The 17,987-nt window shown below is 38.0% G+C and overlaps 1 protein-coding gene across 1 annotated transcript; it reads right to left on the bottom strand.

The window, feature by feature from the left end:
- Positions 1–601: 601 nt before the first annotated feature.
- LOC115212967 (AP-2 complex subunit sigma) lies at positions 602–17,686 on the bottom strand. The gene is made up of 5 exons (XM_029781830.2): positions 17,536–17,686; positions 13,422–13,571; positions 6,120–6,293; positions 2,580–2,958; positions 602–1,556 (listed from the first exon to the last, which is right to left on the bottom strand). Exons 1-4 carry the CDS (start codon positions 17,536–17,538, stop codon positions 2,857–2,859), a joined length of 429 nt encoding a protein of 142 aa, XP_029637690.1. The 5' UTR covers positions 17,539–17,686; the 3' UTR covers positions 602–1,556; positions 2,580–2,856.
- Positions 17,687–17,987: the final 301 nt, after the last annotated feature.

Genomic DNA, 17,987 nt, shown 5'->3' on the forward strand with positions numbered 1-17,987 from the left:
CATGCCAAAAACCAAAATGAACTACAAACATTGTGAGTTGTACCAAATTTTTTTTGTTTTGGAATGTTACTGTAAACAACCATTACAATATACTCTTCAAGCTTTTTAACAATATTTAATAAAGTAAACACAGTTTTTATATGCACAATTAGAAATAAAACAAAAAACATTGTCTATTTCTTTGTTTATATATATATACACACACACACACCGTTTGCATGTATACAGATGTATATATATATGTATATGTGTATATCTGTGTACACATATATATATGTATATATAAGTGTACATATATATATATGTGTGTGTGTATATATATATATCTAGCTATATATTCATTTATATGTATAAGTATATATTATTTATATATGTTATATGTGTGTATGTATATATATATATATATATATTCTTGATATATATTTACATACATATACTCATACATTCACATTTCAATGTATATAATGAGTTTTTAACAAGAATTACAAGAAAAAAAATAATAAATGCAACGAACCAGTCACTGTATTTGTGATGTAACGTCAACCAAACAGAACATTCTAGATTTCAATTTGGCAATAGACATTTATTTATTTATTTTTTAAAAATTTTACTTTTTTCCATAAAATTTTAAAATTTTACATTGTCAATATGATTCTAAAGCTGGTTTCCAATATCTAAGAAAGGCAAGTTAAAAGTTCATTAATTTGCTTCCAGGTGTGTAATATGAGTGACATAATAGCTTACAGTTCAATTTTAGAGTGAGTCAGAAGAAATCCAGAGATTAATCTATATTAAATGTTGAAATGGTAATCCTATACTCACCTTCGTTGAAATATGTTGATTTCATTAACAAAGATGACCATTATGTTTCCAATGATTTCTATAGAATGGATCATAGATTCCGGAAAAATGATCTAAGGCTTATTAAATGTGTAACAATTTGTCATTAATACTCAGCATCAGTAAAAAAAGATTTACAGGAATTTCTGATGAAATTACGCAAACCATTACATAATCTGTGTGACGACAAACTGATTTTAGATACAGCAGATACCTTTGATGTTTAAAAGTGAGCGATGTGGATAAGGATTTCTGTGAAAACCAGTTAGTGTCGAATATTAACCTAGTTAATATTACTGTTTGTGGTAGAGAGGGATACACATTAGTCACTACAAGAAAGGAAGTAAAACAGAAACAGTTGTACTGTGTGTGTGTGAGTGTGTGTGTGTGTATATATATATATATATATATATAACGATTTCACTTAGGTATAGTGATACTAAGAACCAGTAGTTAGAACCCAATATACTTATGCTTAAGAGTAAAGCTTCAGGAGAGTACAAAGCGTAACAATAAGTGAAGGACAAAAGAAGTTATGTAATCACCTCCAATGAAGGTGATTACATGACTCCTGTTCAAATATGTATATAGGAATTACTCTTAACAGTTTCATACATTTTGTCATGGTAGACACAGAACTTTTAATTTGAAACAAACTACTCAGTGATTGCAATCCACTGTCTTTCTTTATATATATATAATATATATATATATATCTATATACACGCACACTGACTGACTACAATTTCACTGTGGAACACACCAAATGATTTTATTTTTTCAACACTTATGTGTTGGTAGTGGGATAGTATAACTGAATGAAAGATATATATGTATATATATATATATATACACTCACACACACACGCACACATACATACATGTATGTGTCTGTACGTATATAAGTTGCATGGTAAATTACGTATATTACCAGCAGTTGAACATTACAATATAGTTTCACAAATGTTCAACTTAACTAAATGATGTTATGAATGCAGGACAGTTTCCATTGAGATACTACCTGGTCCGTCATTATTAACAAAGTTAATCAACAACTCTATTAATTTCAATGTCTGGTTTGTCATCTTAACATTAAATCCACTTTAAAAAAAAAACGATTACAAGCAACTGACATGTGGCAAAAGATTTGTAGTGGGAGAATACATTTGATTGAATTGATCCCCCATGTATTTCTGGTAATTTGTTTTATTGACCTGGAGGAGAGAAGGCTATGTAAAACCTCAGCAGGATTTTGAGCTTAGAGAGAAATGAGATTAAATGCATTAAGGCCTTTAATCTATCACTCTCCTATTTTCTGCCACTTGATAATTTTCAGATTCATCTAAAAAAAACAGAAATTATAAACGTGCCACTTGATTACATTGTGGACAAGTTAATATAGATCAATGTTAATAATAAAATAATTTACTAGGTTTTTTTGAAGCCAGGAAGATGTAGGCTGAATTTTGAAAACCAGACAGATACCAGATAGAAGTATCATAATTCCATATATGATCAATAACCACAGGTTGTGACAAAAAAACCAAAACTAAATATTAGTTACTGACAGTTACTTCAGCCAAATTCAAGAATTGCTGTCACAGCGACTCCTTATATGTGTGTATACATATAACACACACACATATATACATACATACATATATGTGTGTGTGTGTGTGCTGTGTATATATATATACACTTATACACATATATATATATGTATACATGTGTGTGTGTACATATATACATATCTATATATATTTATATGTATATATTTGTATATATATGTGTGTGTGTGTATACACATGTATATACGTGTGTGTGTGTATACATATACACACACATACATAAATCAATATTTTAAAACCTACTTAAAATGTTAGATGTCATAGTTGGTTAAGAAAGTCCATTAATACTGGTTTCAAATGGGATGTCCAGACAATCTCCATTTTCAAAAACAAATCTTTCCCTATCTTGCACAATCCCTGTGGCAGAACATCATCTTTAACAGACATTTCATTCCAATGAAGAGAGCATCAGAAGTTGTTTAAGAACCTTTGTCTGACTGGTCTCACGAATTTCTCCAGCAGTGAACATTTCATCAACAACACTGTAAACCTACAAGATAGATGGAAAAGAAAATTTATTAGTACAAAAAAAAGTTCACCTGACACTCTCTCTTCATTTTATATATACAGGTGCAGGCTTGGTGGCATGGTAAAAAGCTTGTTTCCCAACCACATGGTTCTTGGTTTAGTCCCACAGTGTGGTACCTGGGGCAAGTGTCTTCTACTATGAACCTAGGCAAACCAAAGCTTTGTGAGTGAATTGGGTTGATTTGTTTGACAACACCCATCAAGGTAGTGCTTCAGTGTGTGAAGGTGCATAGCTTAGTGGCTAAGGTATTTGGCTAATGACCATAAGGTCGTAAGTTCAATACCTAGCAGTGCATTGTATCCTTGATCTGGTGCTTAATTTCACATTGTTCCAGTACACTCAGCTGGCGAAAATGAGAAGTACCTGTATTTCAAAGGGCCACCATTGTATCACCCTGAATCCCCCTCAGAACGACATTAGGTACATGTGTCTGTGGAGAGCACAGCCACTTGAAACGTTAATTTCACAAGCAGGTTGTTCTGTTGATTGGATCAACTGGAACCCTCTTCATTTTAATTGACAAAGTGTCAGTGCTTCGACATGGCTGTAGTTTAGTGTCTGAAACAAGTAAAAGACTAAAAGAAAGAATTCATTTTTCCAATTAATGAAGATAAGTTTTCTAATTTTAAATTCTTTGCATCAAGAATGAATGCAATTCTTCAAGTCCTGTGCAGGCAACACATTTGAGAGAATGGTTGCTTTCAAAATAAACAACCTGTCAACAAATAGATTGGATCTGTGTTATTTATAGTCATATGGGTAGGATGATGAATACTTATATTAACAGATAATATAAGTATTTATCATACTACAATGACTGATAGCAAGAAAGCCATTTTCATTAGGTTTTTTTCCCCATGTTAGCATGGGTTAGATGAGTATATTATTGTGACATTGTTTTATAGCTTGATGCTCTTCCTATTGCTAACTCTTGCCTGTTTTTCTAATAAAGAATTATCTTATTACACCCATCTTTGAAGGTACAAAAGTCATAAAAAGAAAAAAAAAAAAGACCTATTTCAAGGAGAATAAATCTATGATGATGTCTAGATAATAAACTTGCTGCTAACAGATATACAACAAAGCAATGCAATAAATCTATATATATATATCAAAACAATTTATAAAGAAAAATCAATAATATTGATAATAATACTGATTTTTTAAAAGACTTTAGCATAAGGCCACAATTGACATTTTTTTTCAGGAGGATAAGTATTAAAGTCGATTAAACGATACCCAACTAATATGCTGAGTGATGGTCTCAGATTGAACAGCTTGTCTAATGAAAATCTGAGATGACTATAGAGTATTAAATCAATGAATTTCTTCTATTTAATAGTTAATATATTAACTTAATGTGTACACTCACAGTTAGTTAAGTAACTGTGATGACTAGTGGCATTATGGATTGTCTGTTTGTTCATCTACTTCGTATTATATAGTGATTGATATTGAAAAAAAAAAAAAAACTTAAGGCAAAAAATACAGGAAACTGATCCCCCACTCTCTCATTAATCAAACCAGTGCTTGAGGAGACCTATTGAGTCAAGTACATGAACGTCGAAATAAATGTCAATGGAAATAGTAGTTGTGATACCTGTGCCAGTGGCACATAAAAAGCACCATCCGAATGTGGCCGATGCCAGTGCCGCTTTGACTGGCTTCCGTGCCGGTGGCACGTTAAAAGCACCAACAGATCGGGGCTGCTGCCAGACTCCCCCTGGCACCTGTGCCGGATGGCATGTAAAAAGCACCGACTACACTCGCGGAGTGGTTGGCGTTAGGAAGGGCATCCAGCTGTAGAAACACTGCCAGATCAGACTGGAGCCTGGTGCAGCCTCCTGGCTTCCCAGACCCCGGTCGAACTGTCCAACCCGTGCTAGCGCGGAAAACGGACGTTGTATGATGATGATGATGAATACAGAGTAGTATGAGTTACTCCATATAAGACAAATCTTGCAATGAAGTGGCAATATATAAACCAGCCATCACCACTAGTTGACAACTGTAGGGTACCTGGTTGGCTGACTAAATGAAAATAGCATAGTATGACAGGCTGCAATGGGTAAAAGAGTAAAAACAGTTGTCTTTGCTGTGTCACTCCAGGTCAGACCTAGCTGAGCAAACCTATGACATGTAGTTGTCTGAACAACAAGATGTGATCCACAGTGTAGGGTATGCTATGCCTACATCTAGTTGAGGACCATACTTCATATTCTAACATGCAGTAGTTAATTGTAGAACAGTCTAGATATATTCTCTCTCTATTGTCCAGTCTGTCAATTTTACTGATGGCCTCCTTAGAAGAATGCCTGGTGAAGTCAGTTTGAAAGCAAGTGATGATATAGACCTCTTTGGAGTCAACAAGGAACCCTCTAGATTAGTAGTTCTCAAAACAGCTTATACTGCCCCTCCCTAGAAGGACATTAAGAGCCATGAGGGGAGCAGTGAGTAATACATTAATTTTAAGTTTAATGACAGCCATTACTTGTATTATATAAGGGTTAAAAACTTGGGGAAGTATTCAAGTGTTTGGGCCATTTGGTGAAAATGGGTAGGAAACACTGCTCTATATGACCAATCTACATGCTAGAAGTAGCAACCAAATAATCCTCAAACTTCAACCTTGTGCTTTGTAAATGGATGAATATGCTGGATCATCATCATCATTTAGCGTCCGCTTTCCATGCTAGCATGGGTTGGATGGTTCAACTGGGATCTGGGAAGCCAGAAGGCTGCACCAGGCCCAGTCTGATCTGGCAATGTTTCTACGGCTGGATGCCCTACCTAATGCCAACCACTCCGTGAGTGCTTTTTACATGCCACCGGCACAGGTGCCAGGCGAGGCTGGCAACGGCCACGATTGGATGGTGCCTTTTACGTGCCACTGGCACAGAGGCCAGTCGGGGTGGCGCTGGCCACGGTCGGATGGTGCTTTTTACATGCCACTGGCACGGGGGCCAGGCGAGGCTTCAGAAAAATCATTAACTGCTCCTGAAACTTTTCAACAGTGATTATTTTCCTCCAATGTAAACATTGGCCACCAATCTTAATGAGAGAAACAACCCCCACCCAAAAAAACAACAAAAAAAATAGAATTAATGAAAATGAAACTTTACCTTGTAAAAATTGAACACAAGATCCAGTTCACAAACATTGTGGAAGTATTCATTCAAAACTTCTACAAAGTTATGGATCGCCTCTAGGTATACGAGATTGTTGTCGCTCACATCAACACATATACAAAAGTACAAGCCTGCGTAGCGGCGGTACACAATTTTGAAGTTTCGAAACTAAGAAATGAAGAGAGAAGAAAAAAAATTTAGTCAAGAGTTGTTTTATTTAAAAGCAATAATAGAAAGTTAATTTAGTTGTGAAACAATGACAGAAGGCTACTTTATAAGAGAATATCATAATCACTATAATGTAACTTGTATGATGTTGTATATTCATCAATTACAGGTATATTCTAATTGAACCTTTGATATAAAATGAGGCTAAAATTAATTATGTAATGAATAAATAAAATGTATGTTGGGTGTTTTGGTTCAAGGAATAAACTATTTTGTACAAAATGTTATTTAATACAATTTTGGTAACATTTTTAAAGATTTAAAAAATTTAGAAAATGTAAAGACAAACTTGTAATTAACATCTAAAATTCATTAAGAAAAAAAGTTAATAATTTAGTTGACCAGTGAAATTTTGTAATGTTGGATATAAACATCGAGAGAGGAGAAAATATGGGAGTGGTGGTTGTGACATTCATGTCTCTCCTGAAGAAATTATTGTTTTTGAGGCAATCCCAAGGAAAGAAAACAGTGCAAGAAACAGAAAGAATTTGTATTAGGATAAGGAAAATAATTTAAAAGGAAGCAAAGTTCTCTTTATAAACGATCTTAAATATGTAAGATCAGATTCACTAGATTGTTAGCTGAAACCCTCAGAATATCATGTTGTTTCATGATACAAAACATTACTGGGTCTAGTTTAGAAAGCTAAGAATTGCTATTAAACACTGGATGGCTCTGACTGGTTTCAATGATTTAAGGAAATCCTTATCCAAGTAAAGTGTAAAGTGGTTGAATATTCCAAAGACAGTAGTATTTTTAATGTAATCTTGAAGCAGAGTAAGTGTGATACTATATATGACAAGGTACATTTCATTTGACAGATTTCCACACATTTTCTACCTAATTTCATTTACACAAGGCTATGAGAGAAGATGCCTACTCCAGGACTGCCAAGTGGAGAATTGAATCTAGAATCTCCTTATTGAGAGCTGAATTTCTTTACCATTCAGCCTCTGTTGTGTAGTATACGCTACAAAAAAATATTTTCTAATACTTCGGAGTAGCACTTCAAAATGACCATTGCCTAAAGTCTAATTGATAATAGGTAAGACAAAATATTTCAAAAGTAAGGGAGGTAACTGTGTTATGTCATAAATATGGGTAATTTTTTACCTATCACATTCGACTTACATTTATGACATAACACAGTTACCTCCCTTATTGAGCGGTTAAGAGAAGTAGGGAGAGGTGAAAGCTTAAGATAAAGACCAGGTCACTAAGGATCAGATTTCAGCCCGTGATCATCATCTAGAATATTTTCACCCTTACTCCATCTACATTTCTCACACTCTCCATACACCCTTGCTACTGACATTTTGTCACCACCATCTTTATCTCTTTCCAGCCTCTTTACTCCCACCCATTCTTGTACAATGTGATCAGCCTTGTATCTCCTCTACAGCAAAAAACCTATTTTAGCCCCTTTCTTCATAATCTATCTAACCTTTCATCACCTAACATAAAGCTGCCTCCTCTCTACTGTAGCCCCACTCAGTAGATGGGGATCTTAACCTTGCAAGCTATATGGCAACCTCACTAGTGCAGGTACCACGAAAAAAAAGACCCAGTACACCCTGTAAATTGATTGGTATTAGGAAATAGTGTCCAACTGTAGAAAACGTGCCAAGACAAACATTGGATCATGGCACATACCTCTGGCTCACTGGATCCTGTCAAATCATCTGACACATGATAGCATGGAAGATGAAGGTTGAAAATGAGGATGATGATGATAAATGTGTCTTTTCTAAATGAGTTTTCCTAGTGATCAATGGAGATATATTAATATCAGATGGTAGATCAGTACTTTTCTGTGGGAAATTTTAAAGGTGTAGGTAGAAACTCTATAAGATGTACCCAGTGTAAGCTATGGACACATAAGAGGTGCAGCAATGTCAAAGGTAGGCTAACTGGGAAGATAGTTTTTGTATGTGGCAGATGCTCGGGAGCATTAACCTCCGAAAATCTGCAGAAAACAACTTCCGTCACTTTCCAGGGGGAAAAACTAGAAGTAGTTGATAGCTTCCGTTATCTAGGTGACCAAGTCAGTAGTGGGGGTGGGTGCGCTGAAAGTGTAACTGCTAGAATAAGAATAGCCTGGGCAAAGTTTAGGGAGCTCTTACCTCTGCTGGTGACTAAAGGCCTCTCGCTCAGAGTAAAAGGCAGACTGTATGATGCGTGTGTACGAACAGCCATGCTACATGGCAGCGAAACATGGGCCGTGACTGCTGAGGACATGCGTAAGCTCGTGAGGAATGAAGCCAGTATGCTCCGATGGATGTGTAATGTCAGTGTACATACTCGACAGAGCGTTAGCACCTTGAGAGAAATGTTGTACCTAAGAAGCATCAGTTGTGGTGTGCAAGAGAGACGATTGCGCTGGTATGGTCATGTGGCGAGAATGGATGAAGATAGGTGTGTGAGAAAGTGCCAATCCCTAGCAGTTGAGGGAACCCGTGGAAGAGGTAGACCCAGGAAAACCTGGGACGAGGTGGTGAAGCACGACCTTCGAACTTTAGGCCTCACTGAGGAAATGACCAGAGACCGAGACCTTTGGAAATATTCTGTACGTGAGAAGACCAGGCAGGACAAGTGAGCCCAGCCCACTTATGAATGCCTTTCCTCCCTTGGACACAAAGACCGGTTGAGGCAAGCGAAGTCGATATAGAACCTCATCCGACGACAGACACCCATGCCAACCCCCCATGCTTGCGAAGACATGTTGGGGAAATCGAAATCGAAACCGAATTGAACCAGCCAGGATCCCTGGCCTGGTGGTACGTAAAAAGCACTATCCGACTCGTGGCCGTGGCACGTAAAATACTCCAATGCGACCGTACGACAGGCACCCATGCCAACCCCCTTTGCTTGTGAAGACATGTTGGGGCAAGCGAAATCGAAATCGAATTGAACCAGCCAGGATCCCTGGTCTGGTGGTACGTAAAAAGCACTATCCGACTCATGGCCGTGGCACGTAAAATACTCCAATGCGACCGTACGACAGGCACCCATGCCAACCCCCTTTGCTTGTGAAGACATGTTGGGGCAAGCGAAATCGAAATCGAATTGAACCAGCCAGGATCCCTGGTCTGGTGGTACGTAAAAAGCACTATCCGACTCGTGGCCGATGCCAGCACCGCCTCGACTGGCTTCCGTGCCGGTGGCACATAAAATACACCAATCTGACCGTGGCCGTTGCCAGCCCCGCCTGGCACCTGTGCAGGTGGCACGTAAAAAGCACCCACTACACTCACGGAGTGGTTGGCGTTAGGAAGGGCATCCAGCTGTAGAAACATTGCCAGATTAGACTGGAGCCTGGTGCAGCCTTCTGGCTTCCCAGAACCCCGGTCGAACCGTCCAACCCATGCTAGCATGGAGAACGGACGTTAAACGACGATGATGATGATGATGTTGACGGTTGAATGTTGGTGCAGGAGTAGCTGTGTGATAAGAAGCTTATTTCCCAACTACACGGCTATGATCTCACTTGGCTTGCCGGGTCTTCTCAAGCACAGCATATCTCCATAGGTCTCGGTCACTTGTCATTATCTCTGTGAGGCCCAATGTTTGAAGCTCATGCTTCACCACCTCATCCCATGTCTTCCTCTTCCACAGGTTCCCTCCACACCATTGTCCTCATCAACATACAACACATGACCATACCAGAACAGTTGTCTCTCTTGCACACCATATCTGATGGTTCTTGTGTCCCACTTTTCTCTCAGGGTGCTTACACTCTGTCATGTACACACACTGATATTACACATCCAGCGGAGCATACTAACTTAATTTCTTTCAAGCCTATGCATGTCCTCAGCAGTAACAACCTATGTTTCAATTGTCGTGTAGCACTGCTGTTTGCACACAGGCATCATACAGGCTACCTTTCACTCTGAACGAGAGGCCCTTTGTTACTAGCAGAGGTAGGAGGTCTCTGAACTTTGCCCAGGCTATTCTTATCCTAGCAGCTATGCTCTCAAAGCATCCACCCCAGCTATTGACTTGGTCACCTAGGTAATGGAAGCTATCAACTACTACTAGTTTTTCTCCCTGGCATGTCACAGAATCTGTTTTCTGTATATCTTCGTTGTTTATTGCACCTGTGCATCTGCCACACACAAAAACTATCTTACCCAGTTAACCGTTCCCTTGATATTGCTGCACCTCTTATGTGTCCCTAAGTTACACCAGGTACATCTTATGGAGTTTCTACCTACACCTTTTCTACAGATCAAGCTGGGCCATCTACCTGAAGGGATTTGTGATTGTGATTTGTCTGCCTTCCTACTTATTAAGACTTTGGTTTTTACTAGATTGACTCTGACGTTCTTTGATTCTAGACCTTGCTTCCACACCTGAAACTTCTCTAGTTCTGGTAGTGACTCAGCTCTTAGAGCAAAGTTATCAGCATGGAAGAGCTTCCTCTGTTATTGCCTAGAAGACTATGATGAATAAAAGGCAGCTGAGAACTGATCCTTAGTGAACCCCAACTTCTACCTGGAATTCTTCACTATACTCATTGCCAACCCTCACATTACTGACAGCATTCCTGTATATGGCTTGTACAGCTTTCAACAACCACTCATCTATCTCTAGTTTCTGCACTGACCACTGGATATGGGACTGGAGGAGTTTGTCAAAGGCTTTCTCCATGTCAACAAAAGCTAAGTAAAGAGGTTTATCTTTGGTTAGGAATTTCCCCTGTATCTGCCTTACCAGAAATATAGCATCAGTGGTGCTTCTCCCCAGCACAAACATAAACTGCATCTCATTTAAACTATCTCTCTCTCTAATTAGTTGGGCTATGACCCTCTCCTTGACTTTCATCACCTGATCCAACAATTTGAAATCTCTGTAATTATTTCTATCTAATGTATCACCTTGCCTTTGTAACAGTTGACTATGGTGCTGCTACACCAGTCATTGGGTATGACTCCTTTGTGTATCACCTGGTTAACTATAAGGGTGACTAGACAATAGCCTACAATGTCAGATATTTTAAGCATCTCAGAACTCAGCAGTGATTCCTGATGGGCTGGGGGTGCTTTCCCTGTCTTCATACCCTTAACTACTTTATCTGCCAAGGTACTCTCAATTCGAATAGCTGGTCCCTCTGTTGGGTCGACATTTGGCAGATTCTCTTTCTCATATTCATTCTCTTCATTTAGCAACCTTTCATAGTGGCTTCTCCAAGTCTCTCTCTTTGCAGCATCATTAAATGCAAGTGAGCCATCATCCATGCGGACATATTTCTCAACGGCATTGCGATTTTCTCTCACACACTGTCTTGCAATTCGAAACACTTTAAGTCTCTGGTCCTCATGATGCAGAACATTGGCAAAATTTTTCTTATCTTCTTCCCCTCTGGCTAAGTAAATCTGTCTCCTAGCTTCCGTTTTGGCAATCTGATACAGTTCCCTGCTACCACTACACTTTCAGTCCTTCCATGCCTGTTTCTTTTCCCTAATGGCCCTGTCAACTACATTGTTCCACCACCATGTTATCTTAGGTCAGGAGGGAACTTTGCACCAGCCACAGATCTGGCCAGCAGCCTTCAACAAGTTGTCCCGTAGGAAACTCTAGTTGTCCTCCACATTATGTGATGCTATATCCTCCGCTTTTTCATCAAAAACTTCAAGTAATACGTCTCTAAGTCTCTGTCCATTCAGAAGATCTTTAAGCTTCCACACGAGAATGTAGTCAATCTGAGTAGTGTACCCACCAGACTGGTAGGTGAACAGGTGACTAGCAGGTTGCCTGAAGTTAGTGTTACAGATCATAAGATCATTTGCATCATCTTTTAGCATCTGTTTTCCATGCTGGCATGGGTTAGATGGTTTGACTGGAACTACTAAGCCAGAGAGCTGTGCCAGACTCCAGTCTGATTTTGGCTTGGTTTCTAAGGCTGGATACCCTTCCTTATGCCAACCACTCCAAGAGTGTAGTGAGTGCCTTTTACATATCACTGTCATGGGTGCCTTTTATGAGTCACTGCCATGGATGTCTTTTGTGTGTCACCATCACAGGAGCCCTTGATGTGTCACAGTCACAGGTGCCTTATATGTGTCACCGACACCGTTCATGATAGTCTATACATTAATGAACCAGCATTTAGAAACTGCACAAAAACTTAAACTGGCATTGATGTCTCTTTCAGATGGAGATCCATGGTATTCAACTTATTGACAGCAGATGGTAAATGATAATGATGAATGACACCTTGGATACACTGCAGTGGCTTTTTTAAAATCATTCTCTTTAATGACTTAAGTAAGAAGCAAAAGGGCGACAGCCATGACCCATTTCAAGGTCTCCAAGATTAGTAGGAAGAATTTATTCTCAGATCATAAACCTGGCTTCAATTCATGTACTAGAGTGGAGTATACTAGTAACACCCAAGGGTCAAGTGGTGGTGTTAAACTGGGTGATAGAAGTAGTTGATTGTCATATAATAACAGTGATTCTGTCATTTCAATTGATACAAGATCTAGAGACTGGGGGTTCAAACCTTGCTATCATGTTTTTAGTCAATTTATTTTCATAAATATAATGAAAAACCTAGGACCATTCTCAATAGTTGACGGGTACAAACACAGGTACACAATAGCTGAGTATTTAAACTAATCAAAGAGTGAAACCCCAAAACAAATATTATTTGCATTAATCTGCCACATCACAAAATAGTAATCACCCTCTCATTACGAATAAAGGTAGAGGAGCTAGTGACAAGCTGAATAATACTTTCATCATCATTATTGTCATCATCTTATCTGCACTTTCCATGCTAGCATGGGTTGGAGGACCACAACTTGCTCCAGTGTTTCTACAGCTGAATGCCCTTCCTAACCCCAAACACTTTACAGAATATACTGGGTGCATTCTTTGTGGTATCAGCACTATCTAGATTGTTGTATTCTTCATGACAATCTTTGTAACAATTTTAAATGATTATTTAAACTTACAAACCCATCCAACTAGTATCAGTTAAGAAAATCAATAATTACAAAAGTCAAAATATTTGAGGTAAGGAAATAAAGAAGAGAATTAAATAATTAAAAATAATTATACCTCCACAAAGTTTGTATGTTTAGCATCTCTGACGGTAACCACAGCATGCACTTCCTCAATCAGCTTTTGCTTTTCATCATCATCAAAGTGCATGTACCATTTGGCTAAACGGGTTTTACCAGCTCTGTTCTGGATTAGAATGAAACGAATCTGCAAGAAAAAAGAAAAATCCAGTTTGGATGAGAAGCATTAGAATATATTTTTGACATCATGAGGACCATTTTGTCTCAACACTTATCAGATCATCTGTAATGTGATGTTGTACATTTTAGGGTCAGCTGTCATCCACAAATGAGTATGGTTTGATAACATGTATCATGCTTTTGCGAACTGTCTCGGGTGCCAATGTAACCATGAGCAGAGATAAATACTCTTTTGACTTTCCCACTTTTTGACCTAGGAAGGACAGAGAGCTGCACCAGCATTTGGCTGGTACTCATTTTTGGAGGAGCAAATGAAATGAAATGCCTTGCTCAAAGACATATTGCTCATTATCACACATATGCACAACTATTTAGGTTTCTGCTTAATTAAAAATGAAAATGATTTGGTAGCTGAATGACATCTAACCTTCATCTTTTACTTGTTTCAGTCTGCAGTCATGTTGAGGAATTTTAGTTGAATGAACCAATTCCAGTACTACATTTTATTTTAAACCTGATACTAATTTTATTGGTCTCTTTTGCTGAACTGTTAAGTTACTGAGTTGTCGGGTGGTGGTTGAAGGACAAAACACAGACACTAAGACACACACACATATAAGTATATATGTGATAGGCTTCTTTCAGTTTCTGTCTACCAAGTCCACTCACAAGGAATTGATTGGCCAAGGCTGAAGTGGCAGACACTTGCACACGGTACCACACAGTGGGACTGAAACCTGGAACTATGTGGATGGGAAGCAAACTTCTTACCACACAGCCAAGTATCCACAGAAACAAGGTGACCCTGGTCAATGTCAACATGATTCAATCATCCAACATATTTTGAGTTTCATCATTGATTATTATTTAACTGATTCTTCAAACAAAATTTTACATCTACCATAATGCTTGTCAAAGCTTCTGATGGCGATTCTCATTCAGCTTAATCTTTCACTTCAGACCTGCTCAGCTTGGTTACACTTACCATGAGTAAAACTCATGATGGTATAGAGTTGTAGGACATGCAAGTGTCACTACCAAGATTAAGATGAGAATCATTGGCGGGGTAAATAAAATAGCTTTGAGCAAAACACAGGTAAGGGATGCGATAATTTAGATTTTGGGTAGTGTGTGTGTATGCTGAATTATTTTTTAAATAAAGGTTGAAATCTGTTTAAGTGTATATGATATAGAAGGAGCAAGACCTTGTGAGTGGATTTGATAGTTGGGAATTGAAATAAGCCTATTGTATGGTTGTGTAGTTAAGAAGTTCCCTTCAGAGCCAGATGGTTAGGGATCCCGTTCCATTATGTGGACACTGTTGGCTAGTGTCCTCTACTAATACTATAGCAGCAGGTCGATCAATACCTCGTGAATGAAACTGGTAGATGGAAACTGAAGGAACATTATTGTATATATGTATATGTGTAAGTGTGTGAGTGAGTCTGTATTTTTCTTCATCTTCACATGATTGCAAATAAGAGACTCATTGTTGATGCTGTGTCATCTAATTGCAGTCCATTGCAAAGGCATGTCTGGGTTTCTTGACACTGCACATTATTTGTAAACAATAGCCTCACCATTCATATAAACAGTGTTGTTTTGTTGTAGCCCTCTGCAAAAAGCATGCCTGGGCTGTTCCTTATGTGATAGATGAAGGGATAACCTTGCTTGGAAACAGATGAGGGTTGGCATCAGGATGTGTGTTCAACCATAGAAAACTCTACCTCAATGTTGTCACCTCTGACTCATGCAAGTAAGGAAAAGTAGATGTTAAAACTATGTAAAAAATACAGAAAGTCATACATGTGCATGTGTGTGTGTAGGCATGTGTACCTGTGTATTTGTTTACAGTTGTGCTCCACTGAAAATTGTTCAGCTATGGGCTGTGATGATTTACCATGTCATCTGCTGGCTTTGCACCTTTGAAAACTGTTGGGATAAAATACCTCTTACTTGAAATATAGGTAAGGGTTAGTGACAAGAAGGGCATCTGGCTCTAAAACAATGTCTCAATAATATATTTGCCTAATCTATGCTAGCATAGAAAAAAAAACATGGAGAATGAATTGAATGAACATTAGTGCTGTAAGTTTAGACATTGTGCATTATACAAGTTTTAGAGTACCGGCTAATTTATTACTTTTATAATAGCCAGGAGGAGGAAAAGTATCACCCAGATGACATTTACTGGAGCCTTACAAGACTGGAGTCCTTGTCAGAATGCTTGTAAGAGACTGAACTCTCTTAAAGGGTTCCAAGAATTAGGTGGGTGATTTAAGTGGCTGATGTTCCAAAAGCAGGAACAGGGCTCCAATACACTTCCTGTTGACCATATGTCAATCACTGGGCTATGGTTGACCTAGTATTGTGAAATGAAACTGAAAATGAAGCCACTCATGGGTGAAAGAAACTTCTTATTACACAGCTATGCTTGCATTCTGTTTGAAGTTAACTAAACCATTCTCTTTGTAATTTAGAATTCTATTTGAAGGATTTGGGAGGCTGGAACCTACACATTGCTTATCATTCAAAGGGCATGAATACTATAATTTCATCTTTCTGCTTCATCTATCACTAATACAAAAGCTTCTGCTTTTTTGAACAAGCCAGCTTGGATACTGTCATTAGATATTTCCTTACAGATGTACTTATCTCTTCAGTCAGAGAGGGCTTGTAAAGATCAAGGGCACTGCTCCATCTGTGTGTGAACTCTGAAAGACATGTCAGACTAGAGAATAAAGTGATTGCTATGAGAAAGAATGAGTGCTTGGCTAATAAAGGCAATCACTGAAATATGTACTGACCTTTGAAGAATACAATATAATGTTATTGCAGTGTCATGGGGGCTTCCTGGAAATGTGCAAGTACTGCTGCATTTTATTGCAGTTAAGGAAAGAAGAACTAGGTGAAGGTGTAAAACCTTCAGAAAGCAATCAGTAATGTAAGTTGTATAACAAGGCATAGCTGTGTGGTCAAGAAGTTCACTTTTACATGGTTTTGGGTTCTGTCCTACCGCACGCCACATTGGGCAAGTGCCTACTACTATAGTGCTGGAGCCGATCAATTTCTTGCTCGCGAATTTACTTGGTAGACGGAAATTGTGGAAGTGCGTGTCTTTGTACTTGCGTCCCACCCTCACCGCTTTACAACCGGTAAAATATATCGTTAGATAAGTACTGGGGGCGATTTGTTCGAGTGAGCCAACGACGCGATTCTGAAGTACGGCCTTGTAGCATTAGACCAATTATTGAAACAGAATTGTCAATTTCATCCTGGTGATTGATTTGGGACTCTCCAGGTTGGAACTTGTGGCCGATCGATGACGTTACATTCGGAAGTTGGTCAATACACTCCTTCGTTTTTCCGAAGAATTTGCTATATTAACTGAATATTGTTTCTCGTGTGGCAACAGTATATCAGGTCAGTTTATGTAGGTATTAACAAAACAACGGTTTACATAAGTGCTGAGAATATGAAAGTATACACACACAGAGTGAGAGGAAGTAATAAATGGTTAACAGGTAGATATTTAAAGGTTAAAGTAATTTACTACACACACATCTATACATCTTTCTCTATATATATTTGTTCGAAGGTGATGATTTACAGCGCTGCTACTCAGAGTTTCTCGATATAAATATATATATATTAGAGAGAGAGAGAGAGAGCGTGGATCTTTTCACAGCTATTCAGCTGCGTTCGAGATTTCCTGAATTAATATTTATATATATAGTTATCAAGGAGAAAACAGATCATCTTGTACATTCATACAGGAATTCGTAGCTAGGGTAAGCCTCAACTACGGTAATATACAAAACTGTAGTGATCTGACAGCATGACTCGGTTTTAAAATCAAAGCGGAGTTTAATCTACAATTATATATACAAATATTTACAGCTGTACATATATCTTTATATATTTACATCAAAATAAAATAGATTTAAGAAAGGTAGAATATATAAACTCACCATTATGAAAATTATGCCTACCGCCCACTGACCGCAATGCGCATGCGCAAATTTACTGAACCGACTTCCTGTTAGAAACTCATTGATCGTGGAGTAGATATTTTACTATGGAAGGACATCATGCAATTAAAATCATTATTTCCAAATTAATGTTTACATTGCTATATGATATCACGATATCATAGTATAGTATAGTGTACTAAATAAATATCGCTAATTTTGTATTAATTTGTTTTACGATGTCCGTCTGCCACCAAATGTATTATTTATAGTCTATTAGTTATATTTTGAGAATATTTTCTTCCTCTTTTTCTTTTTTTTATTATTTCTTCGCTCAAGTTTGTTTTCTTCGGTTTTTGATTTGTATATTGCTGTCTGTCAATTATCTGATTAAGTACGCGTACCTTTTATGTATAAGAAACACACACTTTTTTTTATGAAGCTATGTAACC

This window comes from Octopus sinensis, linkage group LG6 (genome assembly GCF_006345805.1).
Source record: "Octopus sinensis linkage group LG6, ASM634580v1, whole genome shotgun sequence".
Lineage (NCBI taxonomy): Eukaryota > Metazoa > Mollusca > Cephalopoda > Octopoda > Octopodidae > Octopus > Octopus sinensis.